Below are 23,626 nucleotides of genomic sequence, written 5' to 3' on the forward strand. Positions count from 1 at the left end.
TGAAATGTGCTCAAATCTTTTGTTTTCTTTCCATATCTATAGAATTGCAACTATCGTCTCTTACAAAATCATCGTCCACATGTTGTGAATGCTACGGCGCCTCTTCCTATTGTTTCTTAGCAACCACACATGTCCGCCCCTAGAACATGCTGCAGTTGGGTCACTAATTACTGTTACAGGTGTGATGTCTTCTCACCAGTAACCTCTGCAAGAGCACCTGCCTTGTTCAAAATGGTGAAATCTGTTTGAATCCCTGAGTATAATCTCTCTGCTGCACATCTTGGATATGAACTTGGCAGCCTCGTGGCAGTGACTGCAAACTCTTGAGTTTTTTGTCACGCGGATCAGCCGCCCTTCTGACAAATTTAGCACGCCAAATGCAACGGCAAGCTTTGAGCTGTGCCCACAGAGTGCCTCGCCATGCACTGCATTGTCGGCACCCATCAGAGCATATTTTTTCTTCGGGTCATGGCCTTCTTCCTGCATTCTTTTGGCAACTTCATTCAGGAACTCAGCAATCCTCGTCCCTTGCGGGTGATTACGGTTATCCGCGATAAAGACATGAACCTTGCCCTTGGCCTCAATCCAACTGCAGCCAGTGTTCTCCCGGAGTCCTCGGCCACCAATCTTGTTCTTGAGCTTCCTTACAGCCTCCCATCTCTCGGCCTCGGCGTATATGTTGGCAAGAAGAACATAGTATCCAGTGTTTTCAGGTTCCAGCTCAAAGACCCTCTCTGCCACCTCCTCTGCAAGTTTGACATTCCTGTGAATTCGACATCCGCGCAGCAACGAGACCCATATGCTTGAATCTGGCTCTATCGGCATTGAATCAATGAACTCATAGGCTTCCTTCAGATTTCCGGTGTTGATGAGTAAGTCAACCATGCAAGTGTAGTGCTTCAGTCTGGGCTCTATTTTGTGTTCTTTACGCATTGCATCGAAGAATCTCCATCCCTCATCTCTCAGACCTGAATGGCTGCAAGCATACAGTATGGCACTGAAAGAGGCTGCATCTGGTGCAATGCCGCTGACCCTCATCTGCTCAAAGAGAGCAATGGCATCTCTGCCACGGCCATGCATGCCATATCCAGCTACCATGATGGTCCATGAGATGAGGTTCTTGTTGCTCAACCTGTCAAACAACCGCCGAGCTAGCAGTAATGCACCACACTTAACATACATGTCAATGAGAGCATTCGCTACGAAATCGTCTTCCAAGTACCCTCTTCGTAAGGCATAGGCATGCATCTCTCTGCCTCGCTCCAGGGATGAAAGGCTTGCTGCGGCAGGAAGGATGCATGTCATGGTCACAGCATTAGGCCTCAACTGGAGCAGCATTTCAGTGAACAAACTGAACGCTTCATTGGCGAGATTATTCCTGGAGTAACCTCCTATGAGTGTATTCCATGATATCATATCTTTACTCACCACACCATCAAAAATCAACTTTGCTTCTTCCATATTTCCACATTTCACATACATCTCCATTAGTGCATTGGTAACAGCAAGAACTTTTTCCATTCCATTTCTGATGGCATATCCATGGACAGATTTTCCATGTTTCAGCAATTCATTACCAGCAAAAGCATGAAGAGCGCTGGTGATTGCAAAGATATCTGGCCTGGTACCTTCTAATCCCATTTCTTGAAATAACCCAGCCACTTTGTCATAAAGGCCAGCCCTGGTATAACTCGTGATCATTGCTGTCCACGAGACAACATTTTTCTGGACCATATTCCTGAATATCTTATTTGTACTGCGCCAATCTGAGCAATTTGAGTACATATCAAGAAGAACATTAGCGAGAGATGTCTGACTAATGAATCCAGTTTTCACAGAATACCCATGAACTACTCTCCCTAAAAACAAAAGGTGCAACTCTGCACAAGCCGGCAAAACACTTAATAATGTGGCTGAATCCAGCTCCTCTCCTTCAAGCCACATTCTTACAAACAGCTCAATAGCTTTGTCGTATAATCCATTGGAAGTGCAGCCACTAATCATAGAATTCCAAGAAATGACATCTCGATGAGGCATTCCATCAAACACCAAGATTGCATCCTTAGTCCTGTTGGATTTCGCATAGAATGATATGAGTGCATTGCAAACTGCACACTGTGCCCCCAAACCCAACTTCACAAGATGCCCATGAACCACTAGGCCATCCCTACCACCAGACAAACTAGTGATGCACTTTATGAGGCAAGAAATGGTGTGTTCATCTGGGGCAATTCCGTATTCATGCATTTTCTCGAAAAGAAATAGGCTTTCTTGAAATTCACCAACCTTTGCATACCCGCCTATCAGTAGATTCCATACATGTAGGTTGGCTTTTGATGACATTACATCAAACACCTTTCGTGCATAGCCCAATTCGCCACATTTTACATACATGAATACCAATTTGGATCCCAGATTTTCATCTACTCCTCTCTCCAAAGATTTATGCACCCAAAGTAGTCCAGCTTTCACAGAGTATCCATGAATCACTCTTCCAACAAGTTCATAACCTAATTCAGCACAAGCAGGCAAAACACCGAGCATCGTCACTGAATCGATCTCCAGGCCATCAAACCACATTTTGCTAAAATTTTCAACAGCCCTGCCGTGCCATCCATTTGAAAAGCACCCACTGATCACAGAGTTCCAAGAAATAGCATCCCGCTGAGGCATTCCTTCAAACACCCGCAGAGCATCATCATTATGGCCACACCTTGAGTACAAAGCCATCAGTGCATTTCCAACTGCACATTGTGAACCAAAACCCAACTTCTCAAGGAGTCCATGAACTACCTCGCCATCTTCGATACTGCCCAAACCAGCAATGCATTTCAAGACACAGGAAATAGTGTATGCATCCGGTCTGACCCCACAACAGTGCATCTTCCTAAAGAGCAATACTCCTTCTCGTAAATCACCAGCCTTCGCATAGCCGCTCATCAGAGCAGTCCAAACACGTACATCGCTTACTTGAGGCATTTCATCAAACACCCTTCTTGCATTCTCCAGGTCCCCGCATTTCAAATACATTAGCACCAATTTCTGTCCGAGAACATTGTCCATTCCATCTCTTCCAAGGCTAGATGCACGAACCAGGAAATGGGCTCTCTTCCCACCCTCCAACGATCTCACTTCCGAGCAGAGTTGGAGGACGGCGCCATAGCTCCGGTCATCGACTCCATCTGAGCCGAGTAACCCCAAAGCCTCCTCCAAGTCACCCGACCGACACAGTCTCTGAATGTGCAGGTTCACGTCGGATGTCGGGACCCAATCTGGCGATTTCTCGGCACCCCTCGGAGAAGCGGCTGCCTCCAAGGCTTGGCCGGACGGCGCGAGGACGCTGCACCTAACCCTTGCTCTCTGGCTGATGTTCTTGGGAGGTGGCCATGGCGGCGGGGCACGGAGGTGGCTGGATATGGAGGCGACTGGAGGCGTCGCCATGCGAGCCGGTGGAAGACGAGTTCAAATTTTGCCGCGAAACCTCGCGACGACGGCGTAGTTTGGTTTTGCAACTCATGGATAGGTTTCTGGATTAGGTTGCCTCTTTATCAATTTACACCCTCATAAATATAAAATTAACAAAATAGCATGTCGAATTTACTTTCCCCACATTTCCAAGTTCCAACCATTGCAGTGAGATGCCCACAAACTTCAGTTATGTAACAAGGGTGTTTGTGTAAATCTGCATGGCCTGCATTTGACTGGCTAAAAATTAGGATAGGAAGCAGCAGAGCACAGCACACAGAGTAAGTAAGCAAACGGTGACTCCATTAGAGGACAGCAGCGAGGTCATCTTCTTTGATTCGGAGAGGAAGAAGAAAGGAAAAATGGGAGGAATTCTCATGCAGCATCACCAAATTTCCCCCAGTCCTCTGCGGAAAGACTCCTTTCCCGGATCATTTTCTGCTCTCCTCAAAGGTGAGTGTCAAACATTTTCAGTAATTAACTTTTATCTTCGAGAGGAATATTTTAGTGCCCTTATTTGCCATGTGTTCATTGCTGATATTTTCAGTCCATTTTTGCCATTTAAAGTCCAGTTGTTCATGCCCCAACCTTGCAACAGTTTCTGAAACCATATTTATTACCAAGGAAAAATTCAAAGAAAAGAAAAGAGAGAGAGTATAAACAATTGCTGAACTATATCCACAATGCACACATCAAACCTTGACGAACTTGGTACGTACTAGCATTTTCAGGTGGTGTTCTCCCCCGTGCTCCACGGCAAGGCTTTCGGCGCTCGTCTCCGGCGGTGACCGTCAGATCAGAGGTCAACGGATCTCCGTCGCTGCCAAGAACGGTCAGGAGGCACAGCAAAGAGGAGCTCATGGATTTCTTCGGAAGCATCCAGGCCGCCATTGCCAGGGACTCGCCCAAGGCGTCGAAGCGGACGAGGAATCCATCGTCGCCGGCGCCTGACTCATTCGAAGACGCCGGCAGGATGACGAAGCAAACACACGGTAACTGAAAAACACGGTACTCAGACCAAAACCGTTTCGTTTTTCAATTTTTTCTGCATTTGCAGGTACAGAATGGCCGTTCGTTCTACCGTAAACAGGGCATTTCAAGATGAAATTGAAAACGCGAGACATTTTAGTAAAAAGAACGGAAAATGCAAATATTTAATTTATTTAATTAAGTTAAGAATGGTATTCCATAATGGAATTCGAATTAAAAAACAAAAAATACTGAGTCTCTTAAACAAGACATTATAAAACTTAGGTAATTATAGTAATTATGATTTTAGTTCTCTAAACAAGAGAGCTGCTTCATCTTTGTTTTAAAGAAATAGAAAAATGAATAGAAAGTTAAATGATTCCACTTTTTTTTTCATAAATATCCTTATTTAGATAATAACTAGGTAACGAAGTTAGTTGATTAACTTTTTTTTTTGAATTTAACCAACTAAACCCATTCTTAATTTTGGATTATTTCAATGATATAAATTTCAGGTGAGCTGGGACGAGATGGGCAGCCAGATTTGAAGGACATGAAGGTGCCAGAGCTGAGGGAGCTGGCAAGAGCAAGGCTGATGAGAGGCTACTCGAAGCTGAAGAAGGGGGAGCTGATCGATCGTTTGAAGGGGGGTTTGGTCTGATAATTTCAGGCTTCTTATTGTCCTAGGCCATGAACACGGATGGCGCCAGTGACTGAATTGCTGGCATGGTTCTTCAGAACTAATTTTTCTAGCGGTTCGATCTTCTGTTCAGTTTTTGTACAATTTGATGGCATCATCATTTGACTCGGTGGAGGGCTTGCTGGTTAGCTTCATTTCAAGATGAGTTCCTTTTTCAGTTTGCAGCTTACGAAAGAGGCACTTCTTTTTTTATGAAACTCACAAGCACATACTCCGTAAAATACATGACCTCTTTGCATTCCCTTTTTGTCTCTTGGAAGCAAATTCGCCTCTATTTTGGCAAATCCAACCTCTCCATCCATTCCAGTATTTGTCAGCTGCTGAGAACTATAGCCGTTGCCAACATAATATATCAGGATTTGTTAATTTAATCTAAAAATAAATGCCTCTCTTTTTCTTCAAAGGGAGATTCTCTTTTTGTCGAAACCGGGACGAAGCTTGCTTCATCTCATTAATTAAAAAGTTTCTATCCGGAGCTAGTTAACAAACTAAGCAAAAAACGCTACAATGTTGCCTAACACAAGGGATGTCACTGACCGATCTGGTTACCACCATGCACTCGACATACACCGCTAAGGAGAAGACCATTGTCTAGGTTGTTTGCAAATGTCATTGTCATCATGCATCACAACTTCACCGTATATAACCACCAGTTAAGCCCTCATCGCAACAATTTCACGAAGCCCAAGACGACCTATGCTAACGGTCAACCAACATGTCGAGGCAAGGTGGCTTTGATTCCGATCACAGGCTTGACAAGGAAACAACCCTTCCGCCGACACCAAAGCATCGTTCGCAAGGCATCATCGCCGACAAGCTACAGAAAGCGGCGTACATTCCTGCCACGACATCACTAACATCAAGAGCAGCTTCGCAAATCAAGGACTCTGGCGTATAGAAAATGTTGCACCTCCGACTTTATTGCCTCACCACAAAGAAAATCTAAGACGCCCACGATCAATTATAAAGGCTTCTATTTCGCTGGAGTAGCTAAATATGATTCAATTGAATACCGGGTTTGGTAATCTATTTAGCGTGCCTTTGGTTAGGATGCTTTTCTGCTTTTGCTTCCAAAAAACAAAAAATGTTAACCAAAGGTGTATTTCTCAAAGCTAAAAGCAAAAAAGCAAACTGCTTTTGGTAGTACAATTCTCAAAGTAGGTACATAGATGCTTTTAGTTGCTTTTCTTTGCCAAGTTCAGTTAATTTACCCACGCTGACACCCATAGGTGAAAACGATTCACTTCTTTCCATGCCCCGTCCCCTTCCGCGAACAGAAACAAGCCCACGATTCCTCTTTCCTGCCAGTTCTCTGTCCCGACCGAGAGCCTGGGTACCCTATCGGCGGCGCTCCCCACCGGCGGCCGCCCCGCCCCGAAACCCATCCCCGGCCGTCCCGTCGTCGGCCCGCCGCGCCCCAACGACCGTCCGCCTCCAAGCTTCCACGCCAGTTCCCGGCTGCCCCCTTCCACGCCTGACCCCGGCCTGCCCCTGCCCCCTTCAGGTATGAAGAAGTGCGGGCGTCGGTGAAGATGGTGGGCCGTGGAGGCATGGGCATGGTGTACAGAGCAACGCTCAGCGACGGGCGGATGGTGGCAGTGAAGCGCCTGCGCGACACGAACCCGTGCGGATGCTCGAGAGCGTGCCCGTCGACGACCACGGTACCTGCGCTCAGCTACATTGTCACGAAGGTATCATTTTCCGCCGGACCACGGAGGACGATGCGCTCAGCTACCGAAAAGTTCAGCTCTCCATCTGCAGTTCTGCATGCTTTCACTCTTCCGTGTAGCTAATGCTTTGTTTTGGTGCGAGAGCGAGCTAGCTTAGCTGCATCGATGGCATTCATTATTATGTGATTTATATATCTTTTGTACAATAACATTAAAAGATCAATCTTTATTGTTTTATGTACACATATGCATCGTTATAAATATTACATTTCTTGTCGTGGTTACAATCAACACAGAGATTCAATTTACGATCAACTTGCATATAAACGGTCATTTAGGTCTAGAAAAGCAAAAGCAATTGATCCAACCAAACACACTTCCTATTTTTCCACAACAGAAAAAGCAAAGTAACTTTTAACAGCAGAAAAAGCAAAACAGAACCAAACACACCCTTACTCCATCCATTGCAAAATACAAGGTGTATAACATTTTGTTGATTGAGTTTGACAAAATTTATAGAGAAAATATTAACGAATCAAAATCATTAGATCCATCATGAATTATGCTTTCATAGTATGTTTGATCCGTATACCAAATGTTAATATATTTTGCTATAATAGGAACAAAATTTGGAATGGTAGAGGTTATTTAACCTGTCGAAAGAATTTAGAGGCATCATCCGTCGTAGTCTAGGTGGTTAGGATACTCGGCTCTCACCCGAGAGACCCGGGTTCAAGTCCCGGCGACGGAAATTTTTGCCATTTCGCTCTTCTCAACTCATAATTATCCAACAATTACTAAACCACCCTTCAGCCCTTCATTCGACGTTCTTAATTCTACGCTCCGGAGGGGGTGCGAAGGTAATTGCACACGATATAAGCGCCTCCGCACTAGGGTTTCCTTCTCTTCCTACAAAGCCCTCGCCGCCGCCGCCGGCCCACACCACGCTCTAAACGTCTCAACCCCCCCCTCCCTCCCCTCCCCCGCCGTCGACCCCCCAGATCCCCCGCCTCCATGGTGAGCGCTCGGTGCCCAGAAGCATCGCTCTCCTTGTTTTTTTTTTGTCCTGTACCGAATTGCTCTGTTGCTCAGGTTTGTGGACTTTCTGACGATGTTGTTTTGTCTGGGTTCCGTGCTCGCAGTCGACGGAGAAGAAGCAGCTGAACCCCATGCGGGAGATCAAGGTGCAAAAGCTCGTCCTCAACATCTCCGTCGGCGAGAGCGGAGATCGCCTCACCCGCGCCTCCAAGGTATATGACTATCTATGTTTGTCTACCCGGTGCGCCTAAAGCGGGTGGATTCAGATTAGTTTCGTGAGATACGGTTATGTTGATTGTTGCCTCTTATGAGGTTCAGATCAGTAGCGAGTTTTCTGCTTCACCTGTAGCAATCCCCTAATGCTTCAGGGAATTTGAAGCTGGTGGCGATCTAGCCCCGTCCGGCACTTGTGCATTCTATCTGTAGTCGAGTAAAAAAAGGGCAGCGCGCTAGCAGGAAATGAACCAGCTAGTGATACTGATGCGCTACCGGCTACCATGTAACAATTGTGGTCTGCTCATTACTGATGTTATAGAGAGGCGTTAACTGACCTAGTCTGGGCCGCGCCCAGTAGTTCAAGTGAATTCTCTCTGCATTTGTGTTGTCGGGGAAAATGCAGCTTAACTGTTAATCCTTGATGTCAACTGCATTGTCTTTTGTTTGTCAGGTGCTGGAGCAGCTGAGTGGACAATCACCCGTGTTCTCCAAGGGTAATTATATTAAACCCATCTTGTTCTCATTGGTCATGTAACATGTGGTCTATTTGGGTTGCGCTCATTGTGATAATGATGTGTTATTGCAGCGAGGTACACTGTGAGGTCGTTCGGTATCAGGCGTAATGAGAAGATTGCGTGCTACGTTACAGTCAGGGGTGAGAAGGCGATGCAGCTGCTGGAGAGTGGCCTGAAGGTGAAGGAGTATGAGCTTCTGAGGAGGAACTTCAGTGACACCGGGTGCTTTGGGTTTGGTATCCAGGAGCACATTGACCTTGGCATGAAGTAAGTTGATCTGATGCGTGCACTTTTGATGTCAATGTGGTACATTTGTTTCTGCTGATTATTATTTTTGTGCTGAAACTGTTTTCTTGTCAAGTACAAGAAACCACATGTACTTAGTAACTGTTTAAGAAATAAGAACACAGGCTAGTAATTTGTTGTAATAGTAGGAGCTGCAGCCAGAATCATTAGTCAGCTACTTATATAGTGAAATTCACTTCTATTGTGTAATGCAGTTATAATTTTCCTATGCCTAAAGTATTCTTGGAACTAATGGATCTTTTGTTGATTATCAGATTGGTCATGTATTCTTGGAACTAATGTTTATCATGTTGTTTCATTTATCAGAATCCTCATTTTAGGTCTCAGGTTTTCAATTGACAACAAAGCACATCTGTATAATAGAGACAATCCAATGCATTAGTTCCTTTATTTTACCAAGTTTCTGCATCATACTCTGGACAAGCGTGTTTTCATAATGGATCATCTGTAATTGGTGTTCGAGTATAGCTGGTTGCCACATTGCGGATCAAGTCTGGAACAAGAAATGAAGTTCTCTGAGTTTTGATACATCATATGGTCCACTAGATGCATCTTGTTGTACTCTTAATTGTTGACAACATATTGGAATCCTAGAGGATACCTAATCTTCTTTGGTTTTATAGTGGGCATCATGATGTTTGATTTTTTTAGTTTTGGGATTCGGGTTAGTAATTTCACATATCAACATTCAAGCAGTCCTGGTTCCTTTATTTTGCTCATTGCACACTGGCGTCTTATCCCCTCATAGTTGTGAATGAAGTTCTGACTTAATCGCATGTGACTGACTTTTTTGCTTTATCAGGTATGACCCATCTACTGGTATCTATGGTATGGACTTCTACGTTGTTCTTGAGCGTGCTGGCTACCGTGTTTCCCGCCGCCGCAGATGCAAGGCCCGCGTTGGGATCCACCAGAGGGTCACCAAGGAGGACGCCATGAAGTGGTTCCAGGTCAAATACGAGGGTGTCATCCTCAACAAGTCCCATGCGAGCTAAGAAGAACACCAAGTTGATTAAACTAGTGTTGATGCTGGATTTGTATGTTTCTTAGAAACCAAAATGCTTTGTCAGTTTTGCCTGTACTGAAGTTGGATATTTTCGGGTGGTCTGCACTTTCGTCTAAAATGCTCACTTGTGTTTTATCCTTGCAAGAATAGAGATATATGTTTGGCATATGGGATAAGATGAACTGCCGTTGTTTGGTCCCTCCTGAATTCCATGCACAGCCGTGGTGAAGTCTTTTTGAGTCAGAAAAGGATGAAAGCAACAAACGCCATGAAAAATGATTCGCAACGTATGATGTATTTGCATTTGCCACCTCCAAACCTTCATTTTCAATGATTATCTACTTAAGATACCTTCATTTTCAATGATTGTCTACTTAAGATTTTAATTATGATTGATAAACATGAGTAAAGATACGAAACATATTCTATAATTTGTCACATAACCGTCGCTACCAATAACTAGTCGCTCCCAGTAGGCCGGCAATTTGCGTCATGTGAGACGCACAACAGTTTAAGGATGAGCTAGCACTAAAGGTTGGCGGCCACAGTAAAGAAGAAAATCACGGAGAAGCTTACAGGAAGAGATTAGTACCGAACCACCCAAAAGTCTGTCCAACCAAGGAACCCTTTGACAGAGACATCGATCCCCTCGCGAGGCGACGGCCGAATCCCCAAAATGGCCACGGGAAACCTATGCACGGTGGAGAAGCGCGGCCGCGTGCACCTCATCACCATCACCGGCGCCGGCGACCACCGCCTCGGCCCACCCCTCCTCTCGGCCCTCCGCTCCGCCGTGGCCGCCGTCCGCGCCTCCTCGGGCGCCGGCGCGCTCGTCATCGCCGCCGAGGGCAAGTACTTCTCCAACGGCTTCGACCAGGCCTGGGCGCGCACCGTCCCGCGCCGCCTCCAGACCTCCATGAGCGAGGCCTTCCGGGGCCTCGTGGCCGACCTCCTGGCGCTGCCCATGCCCACGGTGGCCGCCGTCACGGGCCACGCCGCCGCCGCCGGCTGCGCGCTGGCGCTCGCGCACGACGCCGCCGTCATGCGCGCGTCCCGCGGGTTCCTGTACATGAGCGAGGTCGACGCCGGGATTAAGATCGTGGACTACTTCGCGGAGCTGCTCCGGCAGAAGGTCCCCGACGCGGCGACCCGGAGGGACATGGTCCTGAGGGGGGACAAGATGACGGCGGCGGAGGCGGTGCGGCGCGGCGTGGTGGACGCCGCGGCGGACGGCGGCGTGGAAGACGTGGTGGACGCGGCCGTCGCGGCGGCCGAGGCGCTCGCGGCGAGAGGGTGGGACGGTGAGGTCGTGGCCGAGATCAGGAAGGCCATGTGGCCCGCCGTCTGGGACAAGGTGAAGGACTACGGCGCCGAGGCGGCGGCCGCGCGGCCGCGGCTCTAGCCTCTCTGTTCCGGCTTGCCGATCACTCCCCTGGTGCAGTCTAGGTGTGGCCTGATATATATTGCTCTGTATTTACAGCATGTTGTAGATCGAGCTGGGAATTCTACTTAGGAACAGAATGGGATTGCTCGAGACAGGAACTAAGTAAAGATCACAGGTTATTTCCTATGGCTATGGGGCATTAGCTAGTGTGATGTAACGTTCTATTTGGTACCCAATTGCCGTGAACATTCGGAGGACATTAGCATTGGTGTTTCTCTGTCAGATTGCATCCTCGTCAGTCAGCATCTAGTTTCGCTCAACACTTCAGGCAAACACTGATACGCAACAGAAACATGGACATCTTGGCAGGGCGGCCTCACCTGATCATCCTCCTGGCTGGCGCCGGTGCCCGCGGCAACTGCCCCTGGCGCAACGGCAAGGTCGGTAAGCAAGGTACACATGTACCCGGGATCACAGCTTCGGCCTTCGGCTTCCCAATTGGTGTGAAAATAAGCTAGGTACGGATTAACAAACTGCTAGGCCCATTAAGTTCGTAAAGATTAACAAAGGGCGTGTTTGGTTTCGAAGACGGACGCGGGCTGCATCGCAGCCGGGCTACGGCACGAGGGATGTATGCACCGGGGGTGCGAGCTGGCACTGCAGCAGTGTGTTTGGCTTCGCTGCATCCGGGGCGGGAGCAGCCAGTGAGCAGAGCGTCGAGGAGGACAGAAAGGGAGCCGCGGAGGTCGGGGCCGCCGTCGCTGGCGGCAATGGAGGGCACGAGGAAGAAGGGGGTGCCCTCGCCGAGGAGGACGGAGAGGGAGGCACGGAGGTCGGGGCCGTCGTCGCTGGCGGCGATGGAGAATGAAGATGGGAGCGGCCTCGCCGAGCCCTATGTCGCCGGCGCCCTCGCCGTCGCTGCGGCCGTCGACAGAGAGCGGATCTTGCCGACGGTGGGCAAGACTGGGGCAGGGAAGGCAGCAGCGGGCAGGATACGGCGGGGGCAGAGGAGAACGACGGGAGAGTTAGATGTGAAACGACTGAAAGAGCGCTGCACGAGAAAAATGGCCAAATCGGCCGTAGCCTGGATGCGGGATGAGAGGCCTCTTTTTGCAGATGGGCTGCAGGTGCAAACTAAGGCCCAGGCAACCAAACCTCCTGAAACTTGCATTGCGGGTGCGGGCCAAATGCGGTGCACTCGACCAAACACCCCCAAACTGAACCTCTTGTGCGAACTCAGTTCATTAAGAACTACGTTAAATTCAGGTCGTTCATGAGCGCTCGTTAAGATATACTCTGCAGGCATAGCCGGCTAGCCGCACAGGGCACAGCCACACCAATACAACAAAATCACAACTACAGAAAGCAGCTTCAGCACAACTATGCAAGTTAGCACTATGCAGCAGCACTGCAGGCAAGCGGCAGGCCAGGAACACTCCACCGGCACGGCAGGACAGCACACCGAACGCTATCAAAAAGTGCTGGGCTGATTAGTGGTTGCCATCGATTTGGTGTACTGTGTTTTAAGTCAGTTCTTAAATTGTGGGTCTGGTGACCATGAGTGGAGCAATTGAAAAGAAGAGACGGGCTGCGAACCTTCGATTGAGATTAGAACTCAGGAAGAGAAATGCTGGGCCGGCCGGCTGAGGGCTGCTCGAGCTGCCCTCTTACATGGGCTGAGTTCACTCGGCTTCTAGAAAAATAACAGCTGCTCATGAAACTCGTTTGCTTACATGTTAGCGTTAACGAGTAAAAATGACCAATTGGCACAGTATGTTAGCAACAGCGCCATAGAAATAGTCAAGCCGCCCTGTGCTCGATCTCACAGTTCCTAAAAACATGCATCATAACAAGGAACCAGACCATGTAACAGAAGACTAGTCATTGCGACTGGGCGACGACATTTACATCAGGTAGTAGAACCGACAAAACAGGGAGTGCGGCTACACAAGCTGCACGGCAATACTACTAAGCAGTACAAAAATGGCAAGATCAACAGGTCACAAGCCCTAGCATTAACATGTCTTCACCAACCTACATCATTACCTTACCTAAAAATAAGTAATAACTCGACCAACATGCGCCGTCACATACTTAACAACGGCAGCAGCAACAAACATCAATTCTTCACGGTCAGATAATTTACATAATTGTACTCTCCTTTCTCTGGCACTGGATCGGTCTCTCCACTGGCTTTAGGAGAGTGGCTTCGAAGATGGGGCGATCTGAGCCTGCGCATGCGCAGCTCACGGATGAAGAACCAAAAAGTTGAGGGTTGCAGCACGGTTTCTAGCTCCCAGAATGCGCGAAGTTGAGGCTATTTTGCCGTCGAACATGTTCTGGGATTAGCCTGTTGATAAGCTCCAGAGAGGCGTTTACTAGCTGCATGCCAGAAATAATGAGCATTGATAAGCACAACAGCATATCAAGAGCTAGCCCAAGAGGGTTCTTTCCAGGCTAGCAATGACAACGCACAGCACAGCAATCATAATTATTGAACTGATACAATGTTGAATGAGCCATGTGCCCATGTGCCTGGAACTAAATATTGCTTTCTTTTTTAGCAACTTAAATGGTTGTTGTTTGAACAGTGCCTCGTTTACTTACTTCAGGCTTGAAGTTGAACAGAGGGGGGAATGGACGGCCATTCGGCAAGCGTGCATTTGGCTCACGTAGCTCATCGAAGAAGGAATGTGCACATGCATCAAGCTGCACACAAGCAACCAAACACATAAGAACAATTTAAAATTGAACAGATAACTATGCTGAAGATATGATGTTTTCCAGCTATAGTATCAGCATTAAACTTTTTTGCAGTGTAGCTCTAAAAACTGTAGTTAACAAGCACATGCCACAATACAATGCTCCACCCACTCTTATGAGTCAACACTCGTCAACATTTGGTTCGGGACCACTAAATATCATAATTCTACAGCATGGACCAGAAGCTAACAAAATATTGCAAGCTAAGCATTATGAACCTACTCTGCAGAAGCAGCTCTTTTCATTGGCCATAATGGATGACTTGTATCATTATTTTCTAAAAGAAAGAAAAATAGAAATTGACTGTGACGAAACATCTGAAAATGAATAGCGAAAATAAGCAAATACATACGGCTATATGAAAATAAAACAGCCTTAACTTGGTACGACACCCAAATTTGTGTCACCGAAGTGCAACCAACAGTGTTAAAGACAGACCCGGAAGTAATCCAAGAAAAAGAACTTACAGCAGTGCACCGTAGACTTGGTGAATATTGGAGAAGACGAGAGGCAAGATCTATGGCTTCAGCAGGCATTCTCTTGTGGAAAATCTGGGGGAGGGAAAGTAGAGGAATCAGTTAGCAACAGGCACAATTTAAATTCACAACTTATAGATGATGTAGAGGCTGGTAATTAAACCAACCCCACAAGAAGATGCTGACTACAATACCCTGAAAGTAAAATAGGCACGAGGCAGGTAATCCAACATAAGATTAAACATAGAAATACCTTGTGCCAAGGATGAGCCTTTATCTGAGGAAATCTGAACTCGGTGTAGTTAGGGTTCATGCATCGTATTTCCTCACGTGTTGGAGTACCAAGAACCTGCAATAATATCACATGAACTTTAAGAAACATTCATAGCACAAGAAAATAATGTGGCAAGCAGAACATTTTGCAGTACCTTGATTATCTCCACTAACTGATCAACCGCGGTCTCTCCTGGAAACAGAGGCTGGCAATACAACACGCAAGATGATCAGAATCACCCCAAAGATAACATGGTCTAATCAACACACCAGAAAAACGTTGAAAGTCCTTGACAAGGTAACCAACCTGGCCAAGAAGTAACTCTGCAAGAACACACCCGGCTGACCATATGTCTATGGAAGTTGTATATTCAGTTGCACCGAATATGAGTTCAGGGGCGCGATAATAGCGAGAGCATATGTATGATATATTAGGTTCCCCAGGTACCTGCCACAACAAAACAGAGATGAACAGTTGGGGTTAAAATCAATGAGTGAAAATAACGGAAATGAAGAGAAAGGTTAATGCAGGTTTAGTTAAAAAAAATAGCATATTGATGATACATGTAAAGATAATGGCATAATCACACGCTATTTCAACAGTATGCCTGGTCCACCTCTACAAAATTTCAAAGATAAATTCAACTACTGATTCAAGAGGGAAATCAACATACCAGAACTTTTGCACTTCCAAAGTCACAGATCTTGACTTGGTGAGTTAGAGGATCAACCTGTATTGGCAAGAGAAGAGACCAATTCAGAACCAACTACCAAATCTTAGAAAACACTACATCATGTTCACATAAGGCATACCAGAACATTTTGTGGCTTCACATCCCTGTGGCAAACTCCTGGAACAGCATGAATGTAAGCCAGCCCTCTAAAAAGCTGCAAACTTGGTAGAAGAATCCTTAGAAAGGCAATAAAGAATATAGGCAGGGAGGCAATTGCTGATATTGTCGGTTCACAGACCTGATACATGTAAAGCTTGACATAGATAAGCGGCATCCGCTGGTTGGCATTGCTGTAGTGTTTGAGCACACGGTATAGAGTCTCAGGTACATACTCCATGACAAGGTTCAAGAACAGCTCATCCCTGCTCGTGGTAGAGAAGAAGCAGTGCTTCAGAGAGACTACATTGGGGTGGTCCATGGAGCGCATAAGCTGCAGCTCACGGTTCTTGTAACGCCGGTCCTGCAGCACCTTCTTGATGGCCACGGTCTCCCCTGTCTCCAAGCACTTAGCCTGCATAGTCAATTTGATAAACATTGAGTCAACTAATGTTCAACACATAAAAAGCAATAGCAAGACCTCGGGCCGTACCTGGAAAACAATCCCAAATGAACCAGTTCCTACTACTCGCTCGGCCATGTAGCTAATTGTCTGCAATCAGAATTAAAACAACACATATGAGTATTCTGGTTTCAGATGAGACCATAAACAATAATTAGCTCAGATTGAATACTGCACACGAGTTGTAAGATTTCAGTCATTGCACAACCAACTAGGATTAGAAGCTGAGAATTATTCTCTAGAAACAACAACTGAGTACTAAACAAGCAGTGAATAGCATTTGAAATGGGCACTTTCGCCACTTATGGTTAGCAAGCACTAAATCGAGCGGTAAACACACAATTTCACTGCCACATACCAAACAATTTGTAAATCGGGAAAAAAAAACACTACAAATGATAGCTGGCTCAGATTGATTACTGCACATTAGAGTTGCAAGATAACAACCACCTGATAATTATCTTCTAGAAACAACAAAATAAGCACTACACAAGCAATGAAAAGCATTCCAAAATGTGTCTTCCCCGTAATACGGTTAGCGAAAACTAAATCAAGCGGTAGCCACACAATTTCGCTGCCACATACCAAACAGTTTGTAAGATTTCAGTCATTGCACCACCAACTAGGATTGGAGGCTGAGAATTATTCTCTAGAAACAACAACTGAGTACTAAACAAGCAGTGAATAGCATTTGAAATGGGCACTTTCGCCACTTATGGTTAGCAAGCACTAAAGCGAGCGGTAAACACACAATTTCACTGCCACATACCACACAATTTGTAAATCGGGAAAAGAAAACACTACAAATGATAGCTGACTCAGACTGATTACCGCACATTAGAGTTAGTATCCTCTAGAAACAACAAACTAAGCACTAAACAAGCAATGAACAACATTCCAAAACGTGCCTTCCCCATAATACAGTTAGCAGGCACAATCAAGCGGTATCCACACAATTACACTGCCGCATACCAAACAGTTTGTAAAACGAAAAACAAAAACTAATTTCTTGTCAACCAAACCCACAAATTTAGCCACGTCACTAAGGACTTGATTGGATTGCGTCCTGGTGTGTTTCTAGCCTGGCCTGATGGCAGCTGGACATGTGACGGCAAGATGTTTGGTTCGCGTCCATCCAGGCAGCATGCGCCTGAGTCAGGCCAGCGAAATCGGTCGCCTGAGCACGCCTGGTTTGACCGCCACTAACTCGCCTGACCAGGCAGCAATTTTCGTCAGGCATCTTGTCCAGGCCTCCAACCAAACAGCCCCTAACTTCCGGGACGAATCAACACCAGGCCACCAAATTCCATCCAAACGACACTACTGGATGCCTCTTGCTTCACTACCGCCGAGCTATGTCCCGTTCATCTCAACTACCATATGCGTTAACATTGACTAGAATGTAACATAATGGCATGGCATGCTTAAAACAGCACAGGAAGACGTACAAAGACACACTAGTCATGCAACGACACTGCAAAAGTCGATAAACTTAGAGAAAACGGAGCTCTAGCAGCTAATTCTGCTAGGGAACACAAATCCCTTAGCAGCGGCAACAGATGATGCCGCCCACAACATAACAGAGCAAGGAAACCACTGTAGGAAGAAAAGGGCACATTCGGCGGTACACCGGCGCGAGAGCGCGAGACCGGGACCCCAAGCTAGCTAGCTGCTCACCCGCTTTGGCTCGCCGTTCTTCCCGCCGATGGTGGTGGAGATGATGTGGCCGGTGACGGGGTCGCCCCCCTCCTCCTTCCTCTGCAGCTCCAAAAACGCCCAAAATCAGCCAAGCAAGCACCCAGAGCAGCGGATCGGCGGCGAAACCCAGCTCAGATCCAGCGCAGGGCACCAGATCTGGAGGGAAAGCAAAGGAAAAAAAACGGCGGGTACCTTGTCGCCGACAGCGGGGCCCGCGACGGCGGCGCCTGGCGGGGGCGCGTCGAGCGCCATGGCCTCCGACCCCGGCGGCGCCTCCATGGGTCGGTCGGGGTTGCGTGTGCTCCGCAGCAGCAAGGGCGAGGGGGGGGGGAAGGAAGGAGGGCGACGCGCACACACCACCTACAACAGCTTGCTGCTCCTGCTGCGCTCTCCTACTTCTCTCCGCTTGGCTTTGTTTTGCCTTTGCGTTGGGGGTTGGGAATGGGATGGTGGCTGGCTGCGCGCTTTGCTTTTGACCGGTCTGTCTGGGGTGTGGGGTGGCGTGTCGTGGGGCTGGCTATGAGTACCGGATGCCGCTTTGGACAAACCGGGGAATTCGGGAAATGGATGATTTATCTTTGGTGAATTTTTAAGTGCCGCTTCAGTTTAGTGGAAGATAAACCCGGTCGAAAGTGGAAACGGTCGGCCACGTCAGTTTTGCTGTTACTGCTAGCAGAGTTTTAGTTTCCTGTTCTGGAAACGATCGGTGTCAAAACTAGTTCATTTTAATGGCGGGGTCGTTTTCAGTGACATGTGTCAGCAGGAGGTTCGTTAGATGATGGATAAGGACGGGTTATCGCCGTTTTACAGAATAAACGTAAAGGGCATAGTCAATATGCTTCTTTTAAAGGCAAAATGCGTTGTTGTTGTCCTCGTTGTTTTGCTGATTTTCTGGGACACGTGTTTATCATCTTGGATAAATCGGGATGAAATGCTCTTAGTAAGCGTGGTAATCTGTTGAGACGGGTTACGCGTGGAGACGAGAAATATCATCTCGCAATTTGGAAAGCTTGGTACAAGGCATGCTTTGATCGCCGCATAAAATTTATCCTGGAATAGCGATATCGAATATATATCTCTATAGTATGTATTAATCGATTGACTATTAATTAGAAGTTATCCGGCAATTGATACATGTCGGATGACGGCTGGCACGTTATGTGGACAAGAAATGATTATCTCGCTTAAAGGAATAAAAACATAAGGGCGTAGTCATTACTCATTACTTTATTTTAGCAAAAAATAGATTGTTTTTGTTTTTATAGATTTTAGGAATGCATATTTTTCATGTACTCTCTCCGATCCATATTAATTGTCGAAATATTACATGTATATAGATGTTTTTTAAACACAAATACATCCATATTTGGGCAAATTTGAGACAAGTAATATGGATCGAGCGAGTATACTACTACGGAAAATTTTAGGATGATTTCACATATGTGTGATGTGTGCTAACAGGTTAACACAAGAAAAAGGTGGGTCACCCATGGAGAACTTCAATATCATCAATAGAATTTGAAAATATAGTAAGGAAAGCAGTATAGCTAAAGGAGAACAAGTACCGCATTTTTGCTTCATCTTTAATTCATGGCATGCTTTGATCAAGGTATAAAATTTAGAGTGAAATATACTGGAAGTTATAAGAGTATTGTAGGGCTGGAAGTTAAAGGACATGGTCAATATGTTTGTTTTAGTGGCAAAATGCGTTCTTTTATAGATTGCTGGGACTCATGTTTACCGTCCAGGATAAACCGGGGTGAAATTTCATTAGCAAGTGCGCTAACCGGTTGTTGCAATTTACGTGCGGAGACGTGAAATATCATTTCGCAATTTGGGAAGTTCGGTACAAGGAATGCTTTGATCGCGGCATAAAATTTATCCCGGGATAGTGATATCGTATTTCATGTATCTGTATAGTATGTATTAATCGATTGCCTATCAATCGGAGACTATCTGGCAATTGATACTCGTGGGGCGACAGTTGGCTCTTTATGTGGACGATAAAGGATTATCCTTATGTTGTTTTGTTTTACAGATTCTTGGAATTCATATTTTTCATGTTTAGTACTGTGGAAAATTTTAGGGTGATGCTTCGCTAATACGTGTGCAATGTGCTTATCTGTTAACGCAAAAGGAAGTTTGGTGAGGAAAAGGTATAGTATTAAGTGAAGGGGCGCGTAGAGATAAACAAAAAAAAAATCCTACGCGAACTCCCAAGATCTAGCCAAGGTAGAAGGCCACGAGGATTACCACTAGACGCGCGGTTGCGGATTATTGATGCAGCGCCTTGATGCAGTGCGGTCCCTCGATCCGATCCAGCCGATCCAATCCCGCGACCGTCGAAGTGCTGAACGTACAGCACCTCTGCCGGTATCCACACGTGCGAGGAGGAGCTCCGGCGGCGGACTGTTAGGTCCGGTGCGACGGTTGGACTGAATGGGGCTAGGGTTCTCAACGCATGAGAGCGGCGAACCGTGCCCCTTAGGCATCCCACGCCCCTGCTTATATACCGAGTGGAAGTGGGCTCCAGCACTTGTGGCCCATCCACTCTGCGAGTCCAACTCGCATTGTCAGTCCATTTCCGGTTCGGGTCCAACCCGACCAAATACTTGCTCCCGCTCTTAACTGTGTGACCCCGCAGGCTTATGGCGACTTGGACACGATTGGAGTCCGACTCTCAATCGATTAATCGGCAGCGGCTCCTAGCAGAACGTGCCGACTCCCAAGTACCATCGAGTCATGACGACGTACCTTCCAATGTGACATACGTCTTAGTCCCTTTTGCCTCACGATATACCTTGTCGAACTATAGGCGATTAATCGTCATCCTTTTAATAGTTCAACTCTCTTCTCGATCTGTGATATACGATTCATCCGACTAACTCTTAGTCGATCGACCCGGTTAACAGTTAACCGAGTCGCGCATGGCCATGCTTCCCGAATCATATCACTCGAGAGGGCCCAGAGAATATCTCTCCAGTCGGAGGGGCAAAATCCCATCTTGGTTATCCACATCACACAGCTTGATTCTCAGTCAACCCGAACTCTGCCTTTATAACTGCCCTGTTACGGAACAACGTTTGACAGAACCTAAGTTGGTGATCCACAACTCGGATTGTGCGATAACCTCAGGTCTAAGGATTACATTGATTGAGACATGCAAATGACGACCTACTCGTTACATCTCAATATGGGTCAGTCCGACTCGCTAAACTCTTTAGCCGAGTCCGTGTAAGCTGGAATGACATCACCATGCCCATGACAAGTGGGACTGAGTCATCAACCAAATTTCACATTAGTCTAGGTTATGTGTCCAGCACAATCTCAATGACTAAGGACAATTTAGTATGAACAACATGAATACATAGTTCCACAATCAAATCACATATTCAATTATACATATCAGATGTTCAAATAAAGACAACTTAATAATCTTTATGAATACATTGGGAATTACATCATATATGATTGCCTCTAGGGCATATTCCCAACATTAAGGACAACAACTACTACATTTCGTTTCATCTTTCTTCAAAGCATGGTTTGATCACGGTATGAAATTTAGAGTGAAATATAGTATTGTAGGGGTGTCAAGATACGCTTATTAGTACAAATATGCATATTTGAATCCTAAAACTACGCTAAGTAAGTCATCAGAGCTCATATCCCGCATGCCTCGTGAGTTGACCGCCGCAACATGTGATATATTTTACAGAAGACTTCCTAAAAAGCCACTTCTCATTTTGCGCCCTCTCTACACCATGTTTCCCGACTCAAGCTCGGCTGGGCTCGCCAGCGTGTGTGAGCGAGATGCAACCACATGAGTAGGCAAAGCTTAGGGCGTGTACAATGGGGTGACGTCAGTCTTTTCGTAAGGCTGCCAAGTAGGATAATTGCTGACGTGGAAGAGAGAGGGTTGAAGTAAGGCATGAGCATTATCTTAGCTAAGAGATGATCTCTTCATGAGAAGGACAAGACAAACAAAAGTCAAATTTCTCACTGTACTAGATTTCACCTTTCTTAACATTTATTTGATTAATTTATTCATTTAGGCATTAATCGTAAGATATGACGCTAAGAGATGATCTATTGTACAACATGATTTATTGTCTTATCTAAATGGCGTGTAACACATGAGAGAAGACAGCCTTATCAACCACTGTACATGCCCTTATGTGATTCAGGCAGGACATCAGATGGTATGCTTACTATACTTTCGAGGCCTGGACCCACATTTTAATAGTATTATGACTAAGTTCGCACCACTAAAAATACTATAAACACTTGCACACATTTCACTCTAAATGTCATCCCAAGAGGGCATGTCCTCTTTATTGTGCATTAACCAACTACATTTTTTATTTATCACTTTGCTTAAGCTGTAGTGATTTTTCGGTTATGACAACATCTGTTTCGTCTTAATTCAAGACATGTGTTTCTCATGGTATAAGCATTAAATATACACATATACCTACACACTAAAACGCCTCTAGATGTATGCATATTTCTGTCCAAACAAAGTTGCAACAATTAATATGGAACGGAGCGAGTATTTCGTAAAAAAAAACCTTTTAAAATGTTCCCACTTCTCATCTGATAGCCCTCTCTGCGGATGTGTATGGATTGATAATGGTACACCCGACGAAACCCGTTTCGATGACCGTGTAGATGGGAGCAACAAGAGTATTAGGAAAGGAGCGGATGCCACAAACTGCCGGGCGAATCGAACGGATGTGAAGGAATTTGACAAACCAGAGAAAGCGGAGCGCGTCCCGGCGTGAGACGAGATGCGGCCCACCAAGTGAGCAATACGATAAAGGTAAGCGTCCTGACTAGGGTGTTTTCTCTAGAATTTTTAGACCCTTACGCATTACTTTAACAATTCAAGTGTTCTAACCACATGATGCAGTTCTTAAGTGTGCTAACCACATAATATAATTCGGGTTATACCACACTTATAAGAATTTTATGCAGAGTTGTTCAATGCACGTCGTTTCAGACATAGAAATTGGAACACAAATTCCTGAAACCCGCAGGAAATGATCAAAAAACCGGAACTAACTATTTTGGCATGAATGCAGACCAGGTCCTTGAATTCGACCGCAGCCTGATTCCAACCAGAAAAAAACCCACCAAGCTCATGCCTCCGTACCTCCGGACGGTGTGCCCGCCCGAACCGATTCACGAACGAGCCAGACTCAGCCGCGGCGTGGCAATCAAAACTCAAAAGACAAGAGTGGATTGGATCGCCGGGGAGCCTGCGCGCGGGGTGTCCGGTGCTCCGACAGCGCGGCCCGCCCTTGACCCTCATCCGCCATTTCTTTAACCCAAGCTACTCCTACGGCCTAGAGACGGATGGGGCTCCGGTCCGGTCCGGTCCGATTATTATTTCGCAGCAGCGTAGCGCCCCATAAATTATTTGCGTTCGTCCTTGGCGCTGGCCATCCCGTCGCGCCACATGCATGCTGGCCTCTGCCCCGCGCTGTGCGGCACGGCATCGCCACCGACCGTTGCTACTTACTCACTGCTCGTCCCGTCCAGTCGGCCTCTGCCTCTGCCCGCGCTGTACCCCGCGCCACGCCGTATGCACATACACCACGCGCTTGACACTTTGACCGCTGAGAACCCTTAAAGAACGAAGAAATTAACACCGGGCTAATTGTTCTGCATTCATTCGATGGTCCTGCCTGCGTCTACTACGATTCCGCATATGCCTCCGACAGTCTGATCCGTCGCTAGCAGCCAACGCTACAGCCAAGCCATCATCTGCAGAGCCGATCTACTGATCATAAACTCATCCTTCCTTCCTCCCTGTTTACCGACTGCGTCTACTGCGTCTAGCTTTCGGCTC

General features: G+C 46.5%; 5 protein-coding genes and 1 non-coding gene across 7 annotated transcripts; 4 read left to right on the forward strand and 2 right to left on the reverse strand.

Annotated features, from left to right (window-relative positions):
- Positions 1-7: 7 nt before the first annotated feature.
- On the reverse strand, positions 8-3,530 carry LOC100845277 (pentatricopeptide repeat-containing protein DOT4, chloroplastic). Its single transcript, XM_010232296.2, has one exon. The coding sequence runs from the start codon at positions 3,439-3,441 to the stop codon at positions 193-195; it is 3,249 nt and encodes a 1,082-aa protein (XP_010230598.1). The 5' UTR covers positions 3,442-3,530; the 3' UTR covers positions 8-192.
- A 185-nt stretch (positions 3,531-3,715) lies between these two features.
- Positions 3,716-5,303, forward strand: LOC100838460. Of its 2 annotated transcripts, none has more exons than XM_010232297.3 (3): positions 3,716-3,918; positions 4,188-4,457; positions 4,950-5,303. In XM_010232297.3, exons 1-3 carry the CDS (start codon positions 3,828-3,830, stop codon positions 5,093-5,095), a joined length of 507 nt encoding a protein of 168 aa, XP_010230599.1. In that variant the 5' UTR covers positions 3,716-3,827; the 3' UTR covers positions 5,096-5,303. The 2 variants fall into 2 exon arrangements, with proteins under 2 accessions (XP_010230599.1, XP_003565249.1); XM_003565201.4 differs by having other exon boundaries at positions 4,197-4,457.
- Positions 5,304-7,482: 2,179 nt separating this feature from the next.
- TRNAE-CUC lies at positions 7,483-7,555 on the forward strand. Its single transcript has one exon. It is a non-coding gene; the product is annotated as a tRNA-Glu (tRNA).
- Positions 7,556-7,674: 119 nt separating this feature from the next.
- Positions 7,675-10,061, forward strand: LOC100843642 (60S ribosomal protein L11). Its single transcript, XM_003565215.3, has 5 exons — positions 7,675-7,821; positions 7,947-8,054; positions 8,510-8,552; positions 8,645-8,840; positions 9,682-10,061. The coding sequence occupies exons 1-5, from the start codon at positions 7,819-7,821 to the stop codon at positions 9,872-9,874; spliced, it is 543 nt and encodes a 180-aa protein (XP_003565263.1). The 5' UTR covers positions 7,675-7,818; the 3' UTR covers positions 9,875-10,061.
- Positions 10,062-10,228: 167 nt separating this feature from the next.
- LOC100844862 (enoyl-CoA delta isomerase 2, peroxisomal) lies at positions 10,229-11,536 on the forward strand. The gene has a single exon (XM_003565219.4). It carries the CDS (start codon positions 10,562-10,564, stop codon positions 11,285-11,287), a length of 726 nt encoding a protein of 241 aa, XP_003565267.1. The 5' UTR covers positions 10,229-10,561; the 3' UTR covers positions 11,288-11,536.
- A 1,580-nt stretch (positions 11,537-13,116) lies between these two features.
- On the reverse strand, positions 13,117-18,244 carry LOC100841209 (shaggy-related protein kinase GSK1). Its single transcript, XM_003565209.4, has 12 exons — positions 17,965-18,244; positions 17,752-17,832; positions 16,105-16,164; positions 15,754-16,026; positions 15,595-15,669; positions 15,456-15,512; positions 15,089-15,229; positions 14,937-14,987; positions 14,762-14,857; positions 14,500-14,583; positions 13,877-13,978; positions 13,117-13,651 (listed from the first exon to the last, which is right to left on the reverse strand). Exons 1-12 carry the CDS (start codon positions 18,049-18,051, stop codon positions 13,559-13,561), a joined length of 1,200 nt encoding a protein of 399 aa, XP_003565257.1. The 5' UTR covers positions 18,052-18,244; the 3' UTR covers positions 13,117-13,558.
- Positions 18,245-23,626: the final 5,382 nt, after the last annotated feature.

Source organism: Brachypodium distachyon, chromosome 2 (genome assembly GCF_000005505.3).
Source record: "Brachypodium distachyon strain Bd21 chromosome 2, Brachypodium_distachyon_v3.0, whole genome shotgun sequence".
Lineage (NCBI taxonomy): Eukaryota > Viridiplantae > Streptophyta > Magnoliopsida > Poales > Poaceae > Brachypodium > Brachypodium distachyon.

Excerpts from the sequence above, each read along its gene's own strand:
- LOC100845277 (XM_010232296.2), bottom strand. The coding sequence starts at position 3,441 with ATGGCGACGCCTCCAGTCGCCTCCATATCCAGCCACCTCCGTGCCCCG.
- LOC100838460 (XM_010232297.3), top strand. The coding sequence starts at position 3,828 with ATGGGAGGAATTCTCATGCAGCATCACCAAATTTCCCCCAGTCCTCTG. Across the intron at positions 3,919-4,187 it reads ATTTTCTGCTCTCCTCAAAG|CATTTTCAGGTGGTGTTCTC; the intron begins GTGAGTGTCAAA and ends GGTACGTACTAG. Across the intron at positions 4,458-4,949 it reads GATGACGAAGCAAACACACG|GTGAGCTGGGACGAGATGGG; the intron begins GTAACTGAAAAA and ends TATAAATTTCAG.
- LOC100843642 (XM_003565215.3), top strand. Across the intron at positions 8,055-8,509 it reads GCCTCACCCGCGCCTCCAAG|GTGCTGGAGCAGCTGAGTGG; the intron begins GTATATGACTAT and ends TTTGTTTGTCAG. Across the intron at positions 8,553-8,644 it reads ATCACCCGTGTTCTCCAAGG|CGAGGTACACTGTGAGGTCG; the intron begins GTAATTATATTA and ends GTGTTATTGCAG.
- LOC100844862 (XM_003565219.4), top strand. The coding sequence starts at position 10,562 with ATGGCCACGGGAAACCTATGCACGGTGGAGAAGCGCGGCCGCGTGCAC.
- LOC100841209 (XM_003565209.4), bottom strand. The coding sequence starts at position 18,051 with ATGGAGGCGCCGCCGGGGTCGGAGGCCATGGCGCTCGACGCGCCCCCG. Across the intron at positions 15,230-15,455 it reads TTGGAAGTGCAAAAGTTCTG|GTACCTGGGGAACCTAATAT; the intron begins GTATGTTGATTT and ends TTGTTGTGGCAG. Across the intron at positions 14,858-14,936 it reads AGTTAGTGGAGATAATCAAG|GTTCTTGGTACTCCAACACG; the intron begins GTACTGCAAAAT and ends ATATTATTGCAG.